This window comes from Macaca fascicularis, chromosome 4 (assembly GCF_037993035.2).
Source record: "Macaca fascicularis isolate 582-1 chromosome 4, T2T-MFA8v1.1".
Lineage (NCBI taxonomy): Eukaryota > Metazoa > Chordata > Mammalia > Primates > Cercopithecidae > Macaca > Macaca fascicularis.
The window spans coordinates 109,508,786-109,528,394 of record NC_088378.1 but is presented as its reverse complement, the minus strand read 5'-3'; the positions used below and the strand labels follow the sequence as shown (position 1 = coordinate 109,528,394).

Sequence of the window (19,609 nt, the reverse complement as noted above, 5' to 3'; positions counted from 1 at the left end):
ATTGTGTGCCTGGAGTTGAGAGTTTCCATAATGTAATATTTTCAATATTCTTTCAATGAGATGTACTAGTTACATAGCACTAAGAGATTATAAAAGAATTAGAGAGATGTTTTCCCTAAAGACAAGTGACTAAAGATTTTGCCAAAACTTACTGAGGCTAAATAAAATTACTTAGTCCATAGGCCTCTTGTAATACCTGTGATTACATCTGCAATCAGAATGTTGGCTGTCTAGTAAATTATGCATGATTCTCACTTTGTAACATGGATTGCCTTATTTTTTAAATCAGTGTTTCTGTTGACTTTTGAGTACAAGGTGAAAACATGACTTTGCAATTGTTAAAGATAACATAAGAATCATGTAGACACCAATTTCTAAACATTAGATGTTCATATTGTGAAGAACACCAGTTAGTGCCTTTTGTGTAAACCAAACCTAGTTTAATGCCTGTTACTCCAATCAAACAACTGTTAGGATCCTTTTTCATTCTCAAGTGTGTCTTAATGAGGATAATAAATTAGTGAAGTATGTACACATACAGGATATGCCATTAGCACGGGCTATTCCTGAGTTAGAAATGGGACAGCAAAATGTTACAAGCCAATATCTCATTTGTGAAAGTCTGCTGTTTCCGTAAGCAGTTGACAAATGGATCTTCTAAATGTGCCAACCATGTCAAGGTAAATGCAGAATTTTAACTAATGAAATTTAAATCCATTTGTTCTGAGATACTCAACTAACCAATCATCTTGCTGCTTTTGGTTTTTCCCGATCGACACCCAATCCACTTGTATCAGTTATTTCCGTTGGATCTAAAACTCAGCTAAGACTAAAAATGACTGCTAAGAATAAATCTAGATTGACTTATTTTGTGTATTTTATATACGTTTTTTAGAGAGGACCTATCACCATATTTAGTTTCAAAATTATGTGTTCAGTTAGAGAGCTTCTTTAATGATTTTCAGCTAACAAGTTTACTTTGGTGTTACAAATAAATTTTCTTGAAGCCTTTGTGAATTTGCTTTCTATTGCTACTGTAATGAAACACTGCAAATGTAGTGGCATAAAACAACATTTATTCTCTAACATTTCTGGAGGTCAGAAATCTGGAATCAGTCTTACTGATGTAAAGTCAAGATGTCAGCAAACTGGCTGCTTCTGCAGGTTCTGAGTAGAAAATCTGTTTCTTTATGTTTTTTTCAGCTTCTATTGGTAGCCTATCTTATTTGGCTTGCACCTTCCTTCCTTCCTTCAACTTTAAAAGATAACACTCCAAATCTCTGCTTTGCTATCATATCAAGTTCTCTGTCTCTGATTCTGTATGCAACTTTTTAATATGGACCTTCGTGATTATATCAGGCCCCATCTGATAATCAGAATAATCTCTTCATCTCAAGATACTTATCTTCAACGTATCTGCAAAGTCCCTTTTGCGTGTTAGATAACGTCCATAGGTTATGGGAATTGGGACAAAGAGGAAAATTTGGGTACCATTATTCAGCCCAGTATACTCTGGATGCCCAGAAACTGTTGAAGAAAGTTTATGTTCTGGTTTCTTTCCCAAATAGTTGTGAAACTCCTTCTAAAGTACTGAGTCTTAGCAGATGTACAGATAGTATGGCTCTAAATCCTGTTAATAAACATATTGGTAGAATAGCTGCTTCATAAGGATCCAAAACAAAATGTGAAATAGGTTCACATAAATAACCCTATCTTATTTTGTTTTTCTTTCACAAATGGTTTATTCTTAACCATAGCAGGCAAATTTTTAAATAATACAACTTGTTTAAAAAGTTTTTTTCCAATTATTTTTCCTGTTCCAGCACTGGTAAAGACATAGTGACATCCTCAGTTTCTCTAAGACATTTAAAATGTTTATATGCTCCCTTTAAATATGAATGTTTTAACTATTCACAACCATTGCACTAATTTGAATGAATCAATCTCGATCTGTCACTTCTTATATTTTAGCTATTTTAATTTACTTTATCACCTACAAAAGTTCTGCTGAAAACAAGCAAGATAAAAGATAAACTTGCAACTCCTTTGGTGCTTACTCTTATAAGTGGATACTAGCATAAAAATCAAGTTTAAAAGTGTGAGAGAAGAAGTTTATGAATTCATTATTAGAGGTCTCCTTTAAATATTTCCTACTCTATAGCCAATATCAATCATTGTAGCCAATCAACAGAAAACTTGTGAAATTATTAAAGTACTTCTCATTGGAAATCTGTTAATTTACATATCATGTATGTAGAGCTAAATTTGGCATAGCACTAATTCCTGAGCATTTCTGTACCAGTCCATTCTCATGCTGCTAATAAAAACATACCTGAGACTGGGTAATTTGTAAAGGATAGAGGCTTAATTACCTCACAGTTCAGCATGGGTAGGAAAGCCTCAGGAAACTTACAGTCATGGCAAAAGGGGAAGCAGATACGTCCTTTTTCACATGGCAGCAGGAAGGAGAAGTGTTGAGCAAAAGGGAAAAAAAGCCCCTTAAAAAAACCATCAGATCTTGTGAGAACTCACTCACTATCACAAGAACAGCAACATGGGTGTAACCACCTCCATGATTCAATTGCCTCCTACTGGGTCCCTCCTATAACACATGGGGATTATGGAAACTACAATTCAAGATGATATTTGGGTAGGGACACAGAATAACTATGTTAATTTCTATTTTTATCCTAGATCTATTAAGATACTGGTAAATTTCCTGTATATCAAATCCTTCACACATAATGGAAGTTACGTGGTAACTTTGATTTCTATTAATCTTTCTCAGTTGAACACATCTGAAGCGTTATTATTGCTTGCTGCCTAGGAAAGGACAAACCAAAAAGGCCCAGATAATACTATTTAAGGTTGACCAAAAATAAAGTTTCTACCACTTTGAATGACTAACAATTTTATGGCAATAACACCACTTGAGAATGACTTAAACACGAATCCTGTGACAGATGCTTCTTATGTTATTTGAAATAATTCTTCCAAGTAAAAACACATTTTTGTTTGCTTATTTAAAATATGATAGTAATTTAAATTATTAAAATATATCATAGAACTAGAAAAACAGTAACATGTGCACATGAAAAATATTTAGAAGTGAACAGCTAGTGTGAGGATGCTGCTCTCTTTCAAGTAGTACTTTAAGCATAAGCCAACTTCCCTCCCAAGAGTCTGTATAAGAGCAAGGTAAACTACTCAATTAATGAAGTTGTTTCAGAGAGACATTGAAAATATGTCCATGAAAAAGAGAGAAGAGAGGAGATGTAAGGCATAGACCAGGACATGAATGAAATGGATCATGATCATGTGGTATTGTTGAAGCTATATCAGAACAATTCAGTGGCTATTTGATTTTGTTATTTTATGCTTAATACATCTGGAATCCTACCTTTCTCCCTGCCCCTCTTCTTAAAAATGAAGGAGAACAAGCTCTCTGTTATCACACAAGTTCATTCTACTTAACAAAAATCCTTCAAACTTTTCACCTACATGTCTAATAATATACATAGAGGAAAAAAGTCAAGCAAATTTAATGTAAGTTAGCATTTTAGAGGGAAGAACTGAAAAGAAAGTTTGTGACCAAGCAATTTATATATATACCATTCTGAACCAAAAGTGCTTAGTCTGTTCCAACAAAGCAAGAAAAATAACAAGAAAACAATTTGTCTTAACCAAATATGTGCACCTAACTCTCAGACGCAATGCCCACATGAACCAGAAAAAGATTTCCTAATCTGGAATCTATCTCATGTTATTATGGTCTGCTAGTCTGAAACAGAAGTTTTTCTTCTGTAAGTCTAGGTTCCCTAACTTTCATAAAGTTGTATGCATTTGATCTTTCCTTTTGTCTTACTATTTTCCACTTTCTACAACCTAAACTTCCTCTAAGGAAGAATTTTTCAACCACAACAATACTGGCATTTTGGATTCAATATTGCTTTACTGTAAGAAGCTCTCCTGTGCATTGTAGGATCCTTAGCAGCAAACTTGGCCTCTATAGCCAAACGCTAGTAACAGCCCTGATCTCTACTTGTGACAACCAAAAATGTCTCTAGACATTGCCACATATTACCTAGAGGGCAAAAATCACACTTGATTCCTCCAGGGATCTTCCTGGTTTTGACTCTAACTATTTCTTTTCAAAGATGTCTGTGACTCTCGGCACATATTACGGCACTGACAACCCAGTCCCTAAGCCTGAATAAACTGTCTCTGAAGACTGATAAAGAATGAATATATTAGTGTGTTTATTTGGTTTGGGGTGTAATCAGAAGCTATCTTTGGCAGATTAAAATGTAATTGGTGAGGTGATGGTCTCAGTATTTCTGTTTAATTCAGGCTTTAGTAGATCAGCATAGCATGAATTTCAGATTTTGCAATTTTGTGTACCTTTGTATACTAATATTTCGAGTGTCATAACATACTTAGCTTACCCAATGCTGCTTCTTTCTTTTCTTTCCTTCTTCCTTCCTCCCTCCCTCCCTCCCTCCCTCCCTCCCTCCCTCCCTTCCTTCCTTCCTTCCCTCCTTCCTTCCTTCCTTCCTTCCTTCCTTCCTTCCTTCCTTCCTTCCTTCCTTCCTTCCTTCCATCTTTCCTTCCTTTCTCTCTCTCTCTTTCTTTCTTTCTTTCTTTCTTTCTTTCTTTCTTTCTTTCTTTCTTTCTTTCTTTCTTTCTTTCTTTCTTTTTCTTTCTTTCTTTCTTTTTTCTCCCTCTGTTTCTCTTTTCCTTGTTTTCCTTTCTTTTTTTTTTTTTTTTTTTTTTTTTTTTTTTGAGACAGGATCTCACTCTGTTACCCCAGGATGAAGTGTAGTGGCACAACCATAGCTCACTGCAGCCTTAACTCCTGGGCTCAAAGTGATTATCACACTCCAGCTTCCCAAGTAGCTGGGACTATGGATATGTGCCACCAGACCACACAGATTGAAAAAAAAAAAAAAAAATAGAAATTGCAGCTCACTATCTATTCCAGGCTGGTCTCGAACTCCTGACCTCAAGCCATCCTTCCATTTCAGCCTCCTTGGTAGTTTGGATTACAGGCCTGGCTGTAATGCTTCTTTCTTTGATTGACTTTTATATATATATATTTTTTTACATAAAACCATAATGCAATTTTTTTATGCATCACTTAATTGTTCACACCTTTCAACACATGCATCTTTTCCCATATTCTACGTATTGCTATAAAATGGAATCTGGCTTTCCAGTCTTGGTCAAATTAGCTCTGACTATCTCCTTACTAAGAAAGAGTTCTCCTGGTCTGTTTATGTAGTCTGTGCACTTTCTATAAGGGAGTCCCTACAAATAGGGTTCCACCAACTACATTTGGCATAATTTGCCTTTAGGGCAATATTTCTTCCTTCCCTAGAAGACAGTTTAGTATCATACAAAGAAACAAATATATCTTTCTTCATAGAGATTACATTTCAGCCTAATCTAGTCAATAAAAAGAATGTATGAAGAACTATGTTGTAAACTGGGAAGCCAGATGGCAATTAGTTGTTAAGAAAAAAAAAAAAAAAAAAAGAAAGAGGAGATGGTGCCTATCGGCTGGATGAGAGTATGGGAGTGTGGTTAGCCCTCCGTCTCCATGAGTTCTGCATCCATGGATTCAACCAACTGTGGCTGAAAATATTTTTTAAGACAATTGATGGTGGCCTCTGTATGAAACACATATAGACTCCTTTTTCTTGTCATTATTCCTTTAAAAATAGAGTATAACAACATAGCATTTACTTTGTGTTAGGTATTACAAGTAATCTATAGATAATGTAAAGTATATGGGAGGATGTAGACAGGTTATATGCAAACACTGTATCCTTTTATATAAGAGACTGGAGCATCCATGAAGTTTCCAAGTAGGTGGGGGTCCCTAGTACCAACACTCCACGGATACCTAGGGAGGACTGTATTTAACATTTTAGATTGGGTTTCTACAGAAGGACAAACTGAGAATGTAACATTTGAGAAAATACCTATGCAGAATGAAGAAACTGATGAATAATAAATATGGGTGAAAATTTGGGTATAAATGCTTACAACAAAGGTCTCAAGCAGGAATATGTCTGAGTTCTTATGGGAACTTCCAGGATGATATCGTTGTTATTGTAGAGCAAACAAGGAGAAGTATGATAATATTGAGCCTCTGGTTAAAAGCTTACCTGGTTTCCTCTCTGCAAAGTTTAATTATGTGAGCCTTCAAATTCCTCTCTCTCTCTCTCTTTCTCTCCCTCTGTGTGTGTGTGTGTGTGTGTGTGTGTGTAATGGGGGAAGGGGGGCAAGGAGAGAGGGACAGACATAATGAGAGAGTGAGAGAGAGAGAGAGAGAGAGAGAGAGATTTTCTTTAGATTTTTCAATTGTTGCAACTGAAATTTAAAACTTTTAATCCTACCCAAATGCAAATTGTACTCATATGGAATTCTAATTCGAGCTTTACTTCTTTCAGCGTGAGTTTACATAAGTCACTCTTGTTGAAGATAATTGTAAAAAAAAAAAAAAAAAAAAAAGATTTAACTGGTGGATAGAAATAGAACACAGAAATAAAGCAGATGGTGAAGTTAAAGTAGATTAGTTTTAAATTTTATGTTTTTTGTCGGTTCTCTAATGAAGCCTTATAAGAGATTTAAGAAAACAAGATAAAACATAAACTGAATCCTTATATACGCACTCCTGAGCCAATTGCAAAAGAAGAGAACCAAAAGAGCTTTGTATAAAGCTCCAGTGCTATTTTCTTTGATGGTATAACAAAAAACAATCAATAATTTAAAGTCATAACATTAGGAAGCTATACAATATTTGAATAGACACAAACCAGAAATTGCATTTCTAACTATATGTATTATCCATCAAAATGAAAATAAATGTGTCAGTAAATTACTGAAACTATAAGAAAAAGAATGTCTGAATCATTGCTGTAAGGCATAATAAATAATATTTAATTGCATAGTACCTGTATTTTACAATTACAATGCACATAATATCAAACATTTTAAAATGTATTGGATGTCATTTATTTATATAAACATGAAAATAACTACACTTTTTTGTTTTCTTTTTCTTCCACGAGCTCTTAATCTGTTCAATAGTTCATACTTATGTGATGGTGATTAGAAACCTAACACTCTCAATTGTAAAGCAACAATTGTTTTATCACTGAGGCCATTTATATTATTAATATTGAGAATGCAATTGACATTGTGAATGTGCTTAATTAGATATTCCTCATCACAGTTTCAATGAGAAAGTTTGCCATCCTTATGCCACTTCAATTATAAAGAAAATGAATTGAAAATAGAGAAATTTAACTCATAATGAAGAGCATGGCTTAGAATTAATAAGGTTCTGACCTACAGGGTTTTTTCCTCTCCTCATATTTTCCAGCCTATTTTATTAATATCAATTTCCTAATCTTAATGTTACTATGAGGAATGCTTTATTCTTCATAGAACTTTCATTAAATGCATACTAAAAAAGAAATATATTTTTGTTCTCATTTTAATTTTAGTCTAATCCCATTAACCAGAGTAAACCACCGTCAAATTTGTTGGTTTATTTTCTTCTAGCTTATTTAATACACATCTGAATAAATACAAATTTCATCCTGGCCCCACTGGCCATCAAAACTCTGATTAAACTTGGTCTTATGTTAAATCCTCATACTAACGGAACCACTCTGTGAATTCCAAATCCATTTTCCTCCATGTTTCTCTTTGGATCCTTGCTTCGGTGTCCTTGTCTGTTTCAATTTGTCCCTGGGCCAGGCAGGTCACAGGCTTTGGATATTTTAATGTTTCCATCAAACCAAATCAAATATGCTAAGAAATTTTCATGTTAAATGCTAAATGAGAATGGGGATGGATGACATCAAATCCCACATCACCTTTTGCCATCTAAATGGCTCCCTTCCCTTATGCTTTCTGCTACTTGGGAAAGTCTCCGCTACTGATATGTATTTTCTAGTGTCTGTACCACTCTAGAAGGTAAAATCAATTTCTGAGGGAGCAGTCCTGGAATGACTTTTACCCTTTTCAGCACCTCAGAAAACACATAAAAATTATTATTATTTTTTTTTTACAAGCAGATAAATACATACAAATATCTAAAACAAAATAATAGAATGATACAACGGCTTTTCACAAAATATTTTAACTTGAGCATTTTCTTTTTTTTTTTTTTTTTTTTTTTTTTTTTGAGACGGAGTCTCGCTCTGTCACCCAGGCTGGAGTGCAGTGGCTGGATCTCAGCTCACTGCAAGCTCCGCCTCCCGGGTTCACGCCATTCTCCTGCCTCAGCCTCCTGAGTAGCTGGGACTACAGGCGCCCGCCACCTCGCCCGGCTAATTTTTTGTATTTTTAGTAGAGACGGGGTTTCACTGTGTTAGCCAGGATGGTCTCGATCTCCTGACCTCGTGATCCGCCCATCTCGGCCTCCCAAAGTGCTGGGATTACAGGCTTGAGCCACCGCTCCCGGCCAACTTGAGCATTTTCAATGTGATTAACAAGCTTGAAAAACAAGGCCACACAGATTCATCTTCTATTATATGGATACACTATAATTTTTACTATTTTTGTTGTTTAATTTGATTTTCCTTTACAATAAATATTATAATGAATATTTTGTATGCATGTTTTATATAATCTTTTAAATTTACTTTGGATATTTCTGAATTATTACAGGTTGAAAAATTTCCGGCACATACTGCTCTACCGCCATTCAGTGAGCTTATTACAAGTCATATTTTTCCTGGATACGTGTGAACATGCTGTCTCAATTTTCCTTTGTGATACAGAAATATAAACTGTGTATACTTTAATGTTCTGTGATATGAATATATAAAATGATAGCTTCATATTGCCTTAAACAATATTTCATTAACTTTTTGACAGTTTGGATTACCAGATGTGGTAAGATGGCTGAACAGGAAAAGCTCCGGTCTGCAGCTCCCAGCAAAACTAATGCAGAAGGCGAGTGATTTCTGATTTCTGCATTTCCAACTGAGGTACCCTGTTCATCTCATTGGGACTGGTTAGGCAGTGGGTGCAGCCCATGGAAGGCGAGCAGAAGCAGGGTAGGGCATTCCTTGCATGGGAAGTGCAAGGGGTCAGGGACATCCCTACGCTAGCCAAGGGAAGCCATGACGGACTGTGCCATTGTGTCTGGAATTGGTGGGTTCTTGGTCTCACTGACTTCAAGAACGAAGCTGCGGACCCTCGCGGTGAGTGTTACAGTTCTTAACGATGGTGTGTCTGGAGTTTGTTCCTTCTGATGTTCAGATGTGTCTGGAGTTTCTTCCTTCCTGTGGATTCGTGGTCTTGCCGGATTCAGGAGGAAAGCTGCAGACCTTTGTGGTGAGTGTTACAGCTCATAAAGGTGGTGGGGATCCAAACAGTGAGCAGCAGCAAGATTTATTGGAAACAGCGACAGAATGAAGATTTCACAGTGTGGAAGGGAACCTGGAGTGGGTTGCAACTGCTGGCTTGGGCAGCCTGCTTTTATTCCCTTATCTGACCCCATCCCCATCCTGCTGATTGGTCCATTTTTCAGAGAACTGCTTGGTCCGTTTTGACAGTGTGCTCATTGGTGCATTTACAATCCTTTAGCTAGACAGAGAGTGCCAGACAGAAAAGTTCTCCAAGTCCCCACTTGATTAGTTAGACACAGAATGCTGATTGATGCCACAAGGAAGGGGAGGAAATAAGTAAGATCAGAGCAGAATTTAAGGAGACAGAGACACGAAAAACCCTTCAAAAAATCTTTGAATCAAAGAACTGTTCTTTTGAAAAGATTAACAAAATAAATAGACCACTAGCCAGATTAAATAAGGAGAAAAGTGAGAAATCTAGCCATCTGACAAAAGGCTAATATCCAGAATCTACAAGGAAGTTAAACAAATTTACAAGAAAAAAACAACCTCATAAAAAAATGGGCAAAGTTTATCAACAGACACCCGTCAAAAGAAGTCATTTATGCAGCCAACAAACATATGAAAAAAAGCTCGTCATCACTGGTCGTTAGAGAAATGCAAATCAAAACCACAATGAGATACCATCTCACACCAATTAGAATGATGATCATTAAAACGTGGAAATAATAGATGCTGGCGATGATATGGAGAAATAGGAACACTTTTACACTGTTGATGGGAGTGTAAATTAGTTCAACCATTGTGGAAGATAGTGTGGTGATTCTTCAAGGATCTAGAATTAGAAATACCATTTGACCCAGCAATTCTATTACTGAGTATATACCCAAAGGATTATAAATCATTCTACTATAAAGACATATGCATACGTATGTTTATTACAGCACTATTTACAATAGCAAAGACTTGGAACCAACCCAAATGCCCATCAATGATAGACTGGATAAAGAAAATGTGGCACATATACACCATGGAATACTATGCAGTCATAACAAAAGAATGAGTTCATGTATTTTGCAGAGACGTGGATGAAGCTGGAAACCATCATCCTTAGCAAAGCAACATAGGAACAGAAAAGCAAACATTCATAAGTGGGAGTTGAACAATGGGAACAAATGGAGACAGGGAGGGAAACATTACACACTGAGGCACATCAGGTGGGGTGGCGCGAAGGGGAGGGAGTGTATTAGGACAAATACCTAATGCATGTGGGGCTTAAAACCTAGATGAGGAGTTGATAGGTGCAACAAACCACCATAGTACATGTATACCTATGTAACAAACTTTTACATTCAGCACATGTATCCCAGAACTTAAAGTAAAATAAAATAAAATAAAATTTAAAAATTTGAGACAGTTTGAACACTTAAAATGTGTATTTACCTTTTATTTTCATTGATATCTAAAGATTGTCTATACAATATATATTTTCTAATTTTATTTCTTTCCCTTTAAAAATGGACAATATAACTCAGATATAGTTTTGCACGAAGAAACAAATACACCCCACCATGAAAGAGAATTTATTACTTTTTTAATTTTAAGAATTTTAAAAATCAGAATTTTACAATTTCTGATTTTTAAGTTTTAAAGTCTATTTTACATAAAAGTAAGGTAGGCATCAACCAGTTTTTGATTAGTACTTCTCTCGATTTTTTCCATCATTTTGTTTCAATAAAGACATCATTTTGTTTCAATAAAGACATTTTATTTCATATTATCTCATGTGAACAACACATACCTCTATTATGATTAAGTTTACTTCCAATGTAAATTTAGATGGGTAATCCCTGGTTATTATCTTTGTAAAAATTATTTTGATGCACAGAAGTTTTTAAACTTAATTAAGTTCAATAAACCATTTAATTTTGTGCCCTATCTAACAAAGTTTAGTCTAATGCATGGTCATAAAGAACATCATCCTTTTTTGTTTTTTTTTTTGTTTGTTTGTTTGTTTTTTTTGCTCCATTTTATTCTCTAGAAGTTTTATAAATTTCTCTTTTACTCTCAGGTTTATGCTTCTTGTAAAATTAATTATTGTGTGGTTTGAGGTAGGGGGTATGGAGTCACTTTTTTTCCAAGTGTGTTTTAATAAGAAGATGTTCCTTTGTTCATTAAATTATCTTGGTGTTTTTGAGATAGAAAGAAATTTCCCTGTGGATCTATCTTTGAACTCGCCTTTCGTGCGTGTGTGTGTGTGTGTGTGTGTGTGTGTGTGTGACATCTTCTAGTTCATCCTTATGCTATGTATTATTCAGGGTTCCCTAGAGGGACAGAACTAAGAAGATAGATTTATATCAAAGGGGAGTTTATTAAGGAGTATTAACTCACATGATCACGGGGTCCCACAACAGGTTGTCAGCAAGCTGAGGAGCAAGTAAGCCAGTCTGAGTCCCAAAGCTGAAGAACTTGGAATCCAATGTTCGACAGCAGGAAGCATCCAGCACAGAAGAAAGATGTAGGCTGGGAGGCTAAGCCAGTCTAACCTATTTATGTTTTTCTGCCTGCTTTATATTTTGGTCATGCTGGCAGATGATTAGATGGTGCCCACCGAGATTGAGGGTGGGTCTACCTTCCCCAGCCCACAGACTCAAATGTCAATCTCCTTTGCCGACATCCTCACAGACACACCCAGGGTCAATACTTGGCATCCTTGAATCCAATCAAGTTGACACTCAGTATTAAGCATCACATGCCAGTACCACACTGCCTTGATACTCTAGCTTGAAAATAACTCTTGAAATCATGTTCGTAAAATCCTTCAAATTTGCTGTTATTTTTGATTACTTAGCTATTTGAAGTCCTTTGATGTTTCATATCAGTTTTATAATCAGCTTGCCCATTTCTACAAAACACTTGTTAATATCAGTAAGAAGAGAGGATATCATAAAATATTAATTTTTCTAATTCATAAATATATTATAACTTTATTTATAGGGCATATTTAATTTCCCTCTGTTATCTTTTTTTTAGTTTTTAACATAGAGGTCTTGGCCACATTTTGTTAAACATTTTCTGAAGTGCTTTGATACAGTTATAATCATACTTTTTTCACTTTTATAGTATTAATTTTTAGTTTCATGTCTTAATTCATTGTTGTTATATTACAAAAACACTACTGGTTTCTAAAAAATTATATTGAATCCTGGAATTTTGCCATATTTAACTTGTTAGTTCTACTTTTTAATTTTTATAGCTTTCTAATGAATAGTAATGAGGTATGCTTATCACAACCGTACTACTTTTATTTATTCTATCTTCATGTTGTAGTTATTTTTCTTGCCGTATTTCTCAAAAAAAGTATTTTTTGAAAAACAAAACTTTGCAGAAACATTGGAAGTCCCCTTTGTACTCTCCCTGATTTCATTCTCCCATCTACCTCCCTATAGGTTGCCTTTCAAATAAACCTGGTGTGTGTAATCCTCAAGTTTGTGTTTATACTTTTGATATACATTTATGTAATTACAGAAGCATGTATACATTTGTTTTACAACTTTGAGTAATATTGTCACACTGTACATGAATAACATTTTCAAATTCAATATTTTTATATTTGTAAGAATTAATACATATAGCTATTGTCTATTCATTTTAAATAGTTTTTAAAATTCCATTGTAAGACTACACCATGATGAATTTGTCCATTCTCTTATGTACAAGGTTTTGTTTCAGATTTGAAGTGAAAATTCCTGTGTATGTCTGTCTTAGTAAATACCTGATAATTTCTCCAATAGACACACCTATAAATAACATTGCTAGGTTGTAAAATATCCCTTACCATGTGTAGCACAGATATTTTGTATTTGTAAATTAATTTCAAAAACTATTCACTAAAAAAAGCATATTTTGTGGACCCTAACAATCACTAGACTGATTTTATTTCTCATCTAGTTAAAGAGCTTAAAGTATTAGTAACTGGGGTTTTATATACTAAGAGTTGTATCACCAGGACTCAATTAGCTTTACACTTACTTTATAATAAAAACACCTCCTAGAATATTTATTAATTCCCTCCCAACATAATTCTTATAAATTAAAACCCCTATTGCTAAGCTTTACAGAAGTCATATTTAAATATACATATAAGGATATATTTCTCTGGCTAAGATTAATAGGAATATTTGAAATATAGACTGACTGAATCTATTGTATTTTGAAGTGCTAAATTATGTTGCCATGTATTAAATTACTTACTTTGAATCTTCCAATTATATTGAAACACCATTCTTCATTCAGACAGTTGATGCTGAGCAGTTTACAGTGGTCAATTACTTTCTCAAAGTTTTTTCCAGTAAATCCTGACATACAGCTGTAAATACATCAGTATAAATTAGAAAAAATATAATTTAAATATTTTCAGAAAAGCCTATTAACATTATTCCAAAGGAACAAGGCTTTGTTTAAATTATATGGTATTATTAATCATTTTTTTCCTACATACCTGTGATCTTAGCCAAAAACCTCATATTTTTGTATTTGGAAAGAATTATAGTAAACTACATTTTCAATGTATGCTCTTAATAATCTCTTTTGGGAATTTAAGAATAAAATCAACTTTGGCCTAAACTGATAATTAACAATACAATATATGTTTTGGAAAAGTACTGAAATGTGAAGAAAAAAGATGACAAATGTGATTTTTTAATGTTTAGTAGAGCCATTATATAGCGATGATGTGCTAGCAGGATTTAATCACGACTACATGAATTTGAGACAGGATAGAGTGCCGGTGGATGATAATGGTCTAGTTATAGATGAGCTACTTAGAGGACTTCTGTTTGTTAGTTGTCATTCTTACAATTGTTTTTCAAACAATCTATATTCCAGTCTACTGTACTTCATTAACTGAAATCTACAAGTTGCTAAAGAACACACACTGGTGTTCTGGCTTCCACTGCCCTCACTTCTCCTTAATTTGCAGGAAATACTACTGTGCCTTAAATCATATTTAGTAAACTTTCTAGTATAAAATAAATGGAGCCCCAAATGAAATACTGTTTTTTCTAATGTAAACACCAAATATTTTAAGACCAAAAATATCACTTCTCATGACTTTAAGTTGGTAGAAGCTATTTATTAATGAATGGAATTTAACTATGTATTTATTGTTTTAAATCTGTTATAAGAACAAAAAATAATTTCATAAAAGGGATCAAAGGCCTTGTTGGCACAATTTCACTGAAATAGCATCAATAAAATGCCTTAGTAATTTATCTTTCCTGTAGTTTGAGGCACACAGCTATGCATTTTCATCTTGCAGAATTAAATTATTTCTCCATTTATATCAGAAATAATCATCCAGTTTTTTTTTTTTTTTTTCAGCACCCACCACATGCCAGCCACTAGGCTAATTACTTTTACATAATTTTCTTATGTTCTCATTCAATTCTTGTAAGTTGTGAAATATATTATTATTATTTATCACTTTTATAAATGAGGAAACATACTCATAGAAATTACATTAGTTGCTTTGGCCATATTACTTAAAAATTTTAGAGTGGTTAATAAAATTAAATTTGTCCTAACTTTAAGTGTATTATACTCTGCTATTTCATAGATGAAAATCTTTATGTATTTTACTCTACTACTCCACAGATAGTAAGATATATTTACTTTACATCTCTCATTCGGAGGGCCTAGCTAGATATACAGAAATCACTCCAAATACCAACTTAATGAAAGGTAGCATCCCTTCCTATTGAGGATGAGCATGTAGTAGCATAGAGAAGAAGAGAAGAGCTTTAGCATATCCTAAAAGTTGATGAGTTTCAATTTTCCTTTTGAGTTAGAATGGACTGAATTGGCCAACAGCAGTTAAAGATGCATGTGATATTTGGACTTATTTTGTGTTGCAGTTTCCAAAGAACAGGATCAGGTCTATGACTTGAAGAATGAATATTCAGCCATTAAGAAGAATCAGATCCAAAGGGTGTTGGACGAGCACTGGGCAGCAGCAACTCTGAGAAAGTGTTTCTAAACACAGCAGGTTTTATTGATCCAATTAAAAAAAAAAAAGGGCCAAAGATTTTCTACTCTCATATATACTAGGTAAGAGGCCCCCAAATACTATCTGCAATGTGTGCCCCAGAGAGGTTTAATCCAAAGGTGGAGGACTAATGTGTACTAGGCTTAATACCTGGATGATACAATAATCTGTACAACAAATCCCCATAACCCAAGTTTACCTGTGTAAGAAACCTGCACTTGTATCCTAAACTTAGAAGCCCTCCTCTCCCCTCCTCTCCCCTCCCCTCCCCTCCTCTTCCTTCGGAAAATTTTCCTACTGAGTTTCAGGCAATCATCTCCAATCCGCCACTCGCAGTGATAGCTTGAAATCTAAAAGGAGCTTCCAAGTCTTACTCGTAAGAAAAATTACATCCTATCAACTCAGCCTGCTCTCAAGGAAAAAGAAAGTTTCAATAGTAGCCTTGACATTGAAGAATGCAAAACAGAGAAAACAAAAGCAAAGAAAACAAAAGCAAACTCTGGAACAACATAGACCTTTTTAAGAAATGTGTTTACAAAAGTGCATTAACTCCTGTTGAAATGGTCAGAGAGACTTACAGCTAACTAATTTGAGCTACGCTAGGTGTCTAGCAGCCATTTTAGTCAGAGGCCAATTGTGGTAAATATGGGGGGAGAGAAAAGAAAGACTTTTCAGATCACCATATTTCTAAAACATCCAATTTATAGTTATGTTTTATATAAAACTATTTTGAGACTTTAGGGTAAGGGTAACCTCATGATTGTGATGGAAATATTTAAGGTGTCATTTTAGTGGTAAAATGGGAGATGATAGATAGGAAAGCAGTGAGGATCTGTGAAGATACATGAAAGGGAAGGAAAAAAAAAAACACAAGGAAAATAAAATACAATAGTGGAAAAGAGGAGACAAAAAAAAGAGACATACTCTAATCTTCTTTTACTTGTTCTCTTCCTAAAATGATTTCTTAACCACCGACTTCAATATCTTTCTATTATTAGGTTTTCCCAATAAAGCCAATATTCATTAGTTAATTAGCTTTACTCTATTTTTTGGACATAGTATTCCAAACTTTGTCCAGTGACCTGTGGAATGCACACTACTGATTTTAATGAGAAGTGTCGGGCACTGTTGGTAACGCAGCATTAATAGAGTAGGGACGGCAATATCAGAACAAAATTCCATCACCAGCATTTTGATAAATGTTTTATGTAATACAGAAGTATTAGTATTTATAACTGCTATTTAGTTTTAAAGTTAGAATAATTTATAAATTAAAATAAAAATCAGTGAAACAATATTTACTACATCTTAAATAGGTTTCAAAATGTATTTTTTAAATATTAAGAAAAGCCCATAAATTTAATAAAATTAAAAATAAAATGTTCAATATTTTACTAACAAACTATTAGTAAAAATTATTACTGCATTAAAATAATAAAGTAATTTCATAAAACAAAAAATTAGAAAAAAATATTTTTTAAAGCGTTAACTTCAAATTAGAAGTATACTTTTGCTTAAAGTTTTCCAGTGGCCGAAACAGCTTTTTCAAACTCTATACTAGTCTAGTAAATGGAAAGGAGATAGCTATAAACTAATTTCAAATAGTTTTCTCTTCCTGTGCTATCTTGAAATACTCTCATCACTTGTTTGAAAACTTAGAATCAATTTTTGATACATTTTTTTCCAGGACATGAACAAAATTATATTTATAATTTTTATAATGTTTAAGTTGTAATTTTTGCCTCAAAGCATTGTAGTTCACATTTGTCTCTCTGGTTTCATCATGCATACATGGAGATTCTGATGGAAAGTTACTTGTATCAGTTTCAATGCTGTCATGTACCTATTCCACTACTTGGGCAAAAAAGCCTTTGAAGGAAATTAAGATTTATTTTTATAATAGAATCTTTGCAACACTATTGCATGCTTACACACTGTGACTTGTATGAGCACAGACAAACGTCTAGACTTATGGACTACTTCATATGATGAATTTATCTTTTAACCATAAACTGAGCAACAAGGTCACTTCCTGGATCTCAGGAAGCAAATAATTCAGATGTGAAAGTTATTTAAAGATGAAAATAAGAATCTTAGACAAAACTATCTGTATTTGATAATTAAAATTAACATGCTATGCCTCTATCCTAGAATATAGAAAGCTAGTATTAAACCTATTAAAACAGCAACTCCTCTGCTTTATTATACATTAGTTTATGGGGAAGGGAGGGGAAATTAACAATACATGAGTATAATGACAGATAGGGAGAGGTGCTATATAATTAATTAATTTAATTCAGATAAAAGTGGAGGGAGAAATTGAGAAGAAGTATTTCAACGCTGTGTCAGGATTAACAGGAAAGGCATCTTTGAGGAGATAATGGTTGAGTGAATAGCTGAAGGAGTGTACAAATTGCTACTATGCTTTCTGGGAAGCGTGCACTTCAGAAAAGGGAATGGCAAATACTGAGGTTTGAAGCAGGAGGTCCTTGAGATATTCAGGAAACATCTCAAAGACCAAAGTGGTGACTTAGTAGGAGATAGTGGCAGAGAGAGAGGCAGGAGGAAAATATGGCTCACCTTGTAAGCATTTTAAATACTTTATGTTTTATTAATGCACGGGAACCCCCTGAATCACATCGGCAGAGGAATAACATGATTTTAAAACATATATTTTATGTGGATTTTTTGTGGATAAAAAAATGATAAATAAGCAAACTATTTTACACGTGCTTTACCTGTAACTTTCAGCATCTAAAATAATGACAATCTGTTTTCTAGTTGCTCAGGTCAAAAACTATAGAGCCACTATATTTGTTCTTTTTCTTTCTCATTCAGTCCACTCTAAAGAAACATTGTATTGACTCCATCTTAAATATACATCCACAATCCAACCCCTTCTTACTATGCCCTCCCTCCAATTCTAATCTAAGTCACTGTCCTACCCAGATTACTATACTATAATTACTATAATAGCTTACTAACAGGTCTCTTTGCATCTGCCCACGTCTCTGTATAGTTTCCTTTCAAAACAACAGTCACACGACAATTTAAAAATATAAGCCAAATAATATAACTCATTTGCCAGCAACACTGCAACACTTGCCATTGTACTTAGACTGAAAATGAAAGACTTTAAAAAGGCATTCATGATCTAAAACTGCCCCAGATTCTGATTTCTCTTCTATCTTCATTTCTGCTACTTCCCTTGCTTTCTCCAGAGCAGTTAGTCTGGACTCATGCATGGGTAGGCTGAATAGGCTAAGGATTTTGCAATAGGTACTTCCTCTGCCATGAACACTCTTCCCTTAGACAGCTGTACATTCCCTCACATCATTCAAATCTCCACCAAAATATTAGCTTTTTTGATGAGACATCCATTCACTATTTGACATGCACCAGAATGAAGGTTCGAAACAATGAGGTCAAGAGGGAGGTTATTGAAATGTTCCAGCTGAGAATTTGACTTGAACAAGGGTGTTAACATTCATAATGATAAAAGTGTTCATATCCATGATATGTAGTTATGGGAGAATTTAAAGGATTTGTTGATGGACAAGATGTGTCAAAAGAGAGAAATGAAGAAATCAAAGAGTAATATAAACAAATACTGGCAGAAAAGAAGGTTTGTCCAGGACTCAATAATCAATTATGAATTTGGAATACATTAAGTTTGAGCTGCTATATTAGATATATATAAAATGGACAAGAGTTTAATGGTAGGATGAGAATTAAACAGGTTTAGTGTTTTCAGGTCAATGGAACATAGAAAAAGAGTCAAGGAATTTGAAAGTGGATGTGTAAGTATGTTTTTAAAAAGAAAATGGGGACCTGCAGTGGGCACTAGACACAGGAGTGTCAATGCAGTCATATAATTTGAGGTGCCTGTTGCTTTTTAAAAAATTTATGAAATTTTGTCATTACAGTGCATGAGTGAATGAACTTGAAATACAGGAAGTGGTGATCAGACAGTGAAAGAATTTAAATTAAAGGTATTGCAGGGTGTGCAATTACAGGCATGATAACTTATACGATAAGACCATGGGAGATGGACTGAGGTGAAGGAGAGGGGAAAATTAGCAAAATAATTATCAAAAAATTTAAACAACCAAAGTGAGTGGATTACCAAGAGGGATGCCAAAGTTATCAAAAAATATCACCACAGTGGTGATAAAGAAAAGATCAGCAAGCT

At 34.2% G+C, this 19,609-nt stretch overlaps 1 protein-coding gene across 14 annotated transcripts in view; it reads right to left on the bottom strand.

Annotated features, from left to right (window-relative positions):
* The window catches only part of EYS (eyes shut homolog), a 413,676-nt gene that overhangs the window by 54,084 nt on the left and 339,983 nt on the right, over positions 1–19,609 (bottom strand). For all 14 annotated transcript variants that reach the window (XM_065543880.1, XM_065543879.1, XM_065543882.1 and 11 more), the window contains one exon: positions 13,626–13,740. In XM_065543880.1, the coding sequence (XP_065399952.1) occupies positions 13,626–13,740 (115 nt within the window). The remainder of the gene's footprint in view (positions 1–13,625; positions 13,741–19,609) is intronic.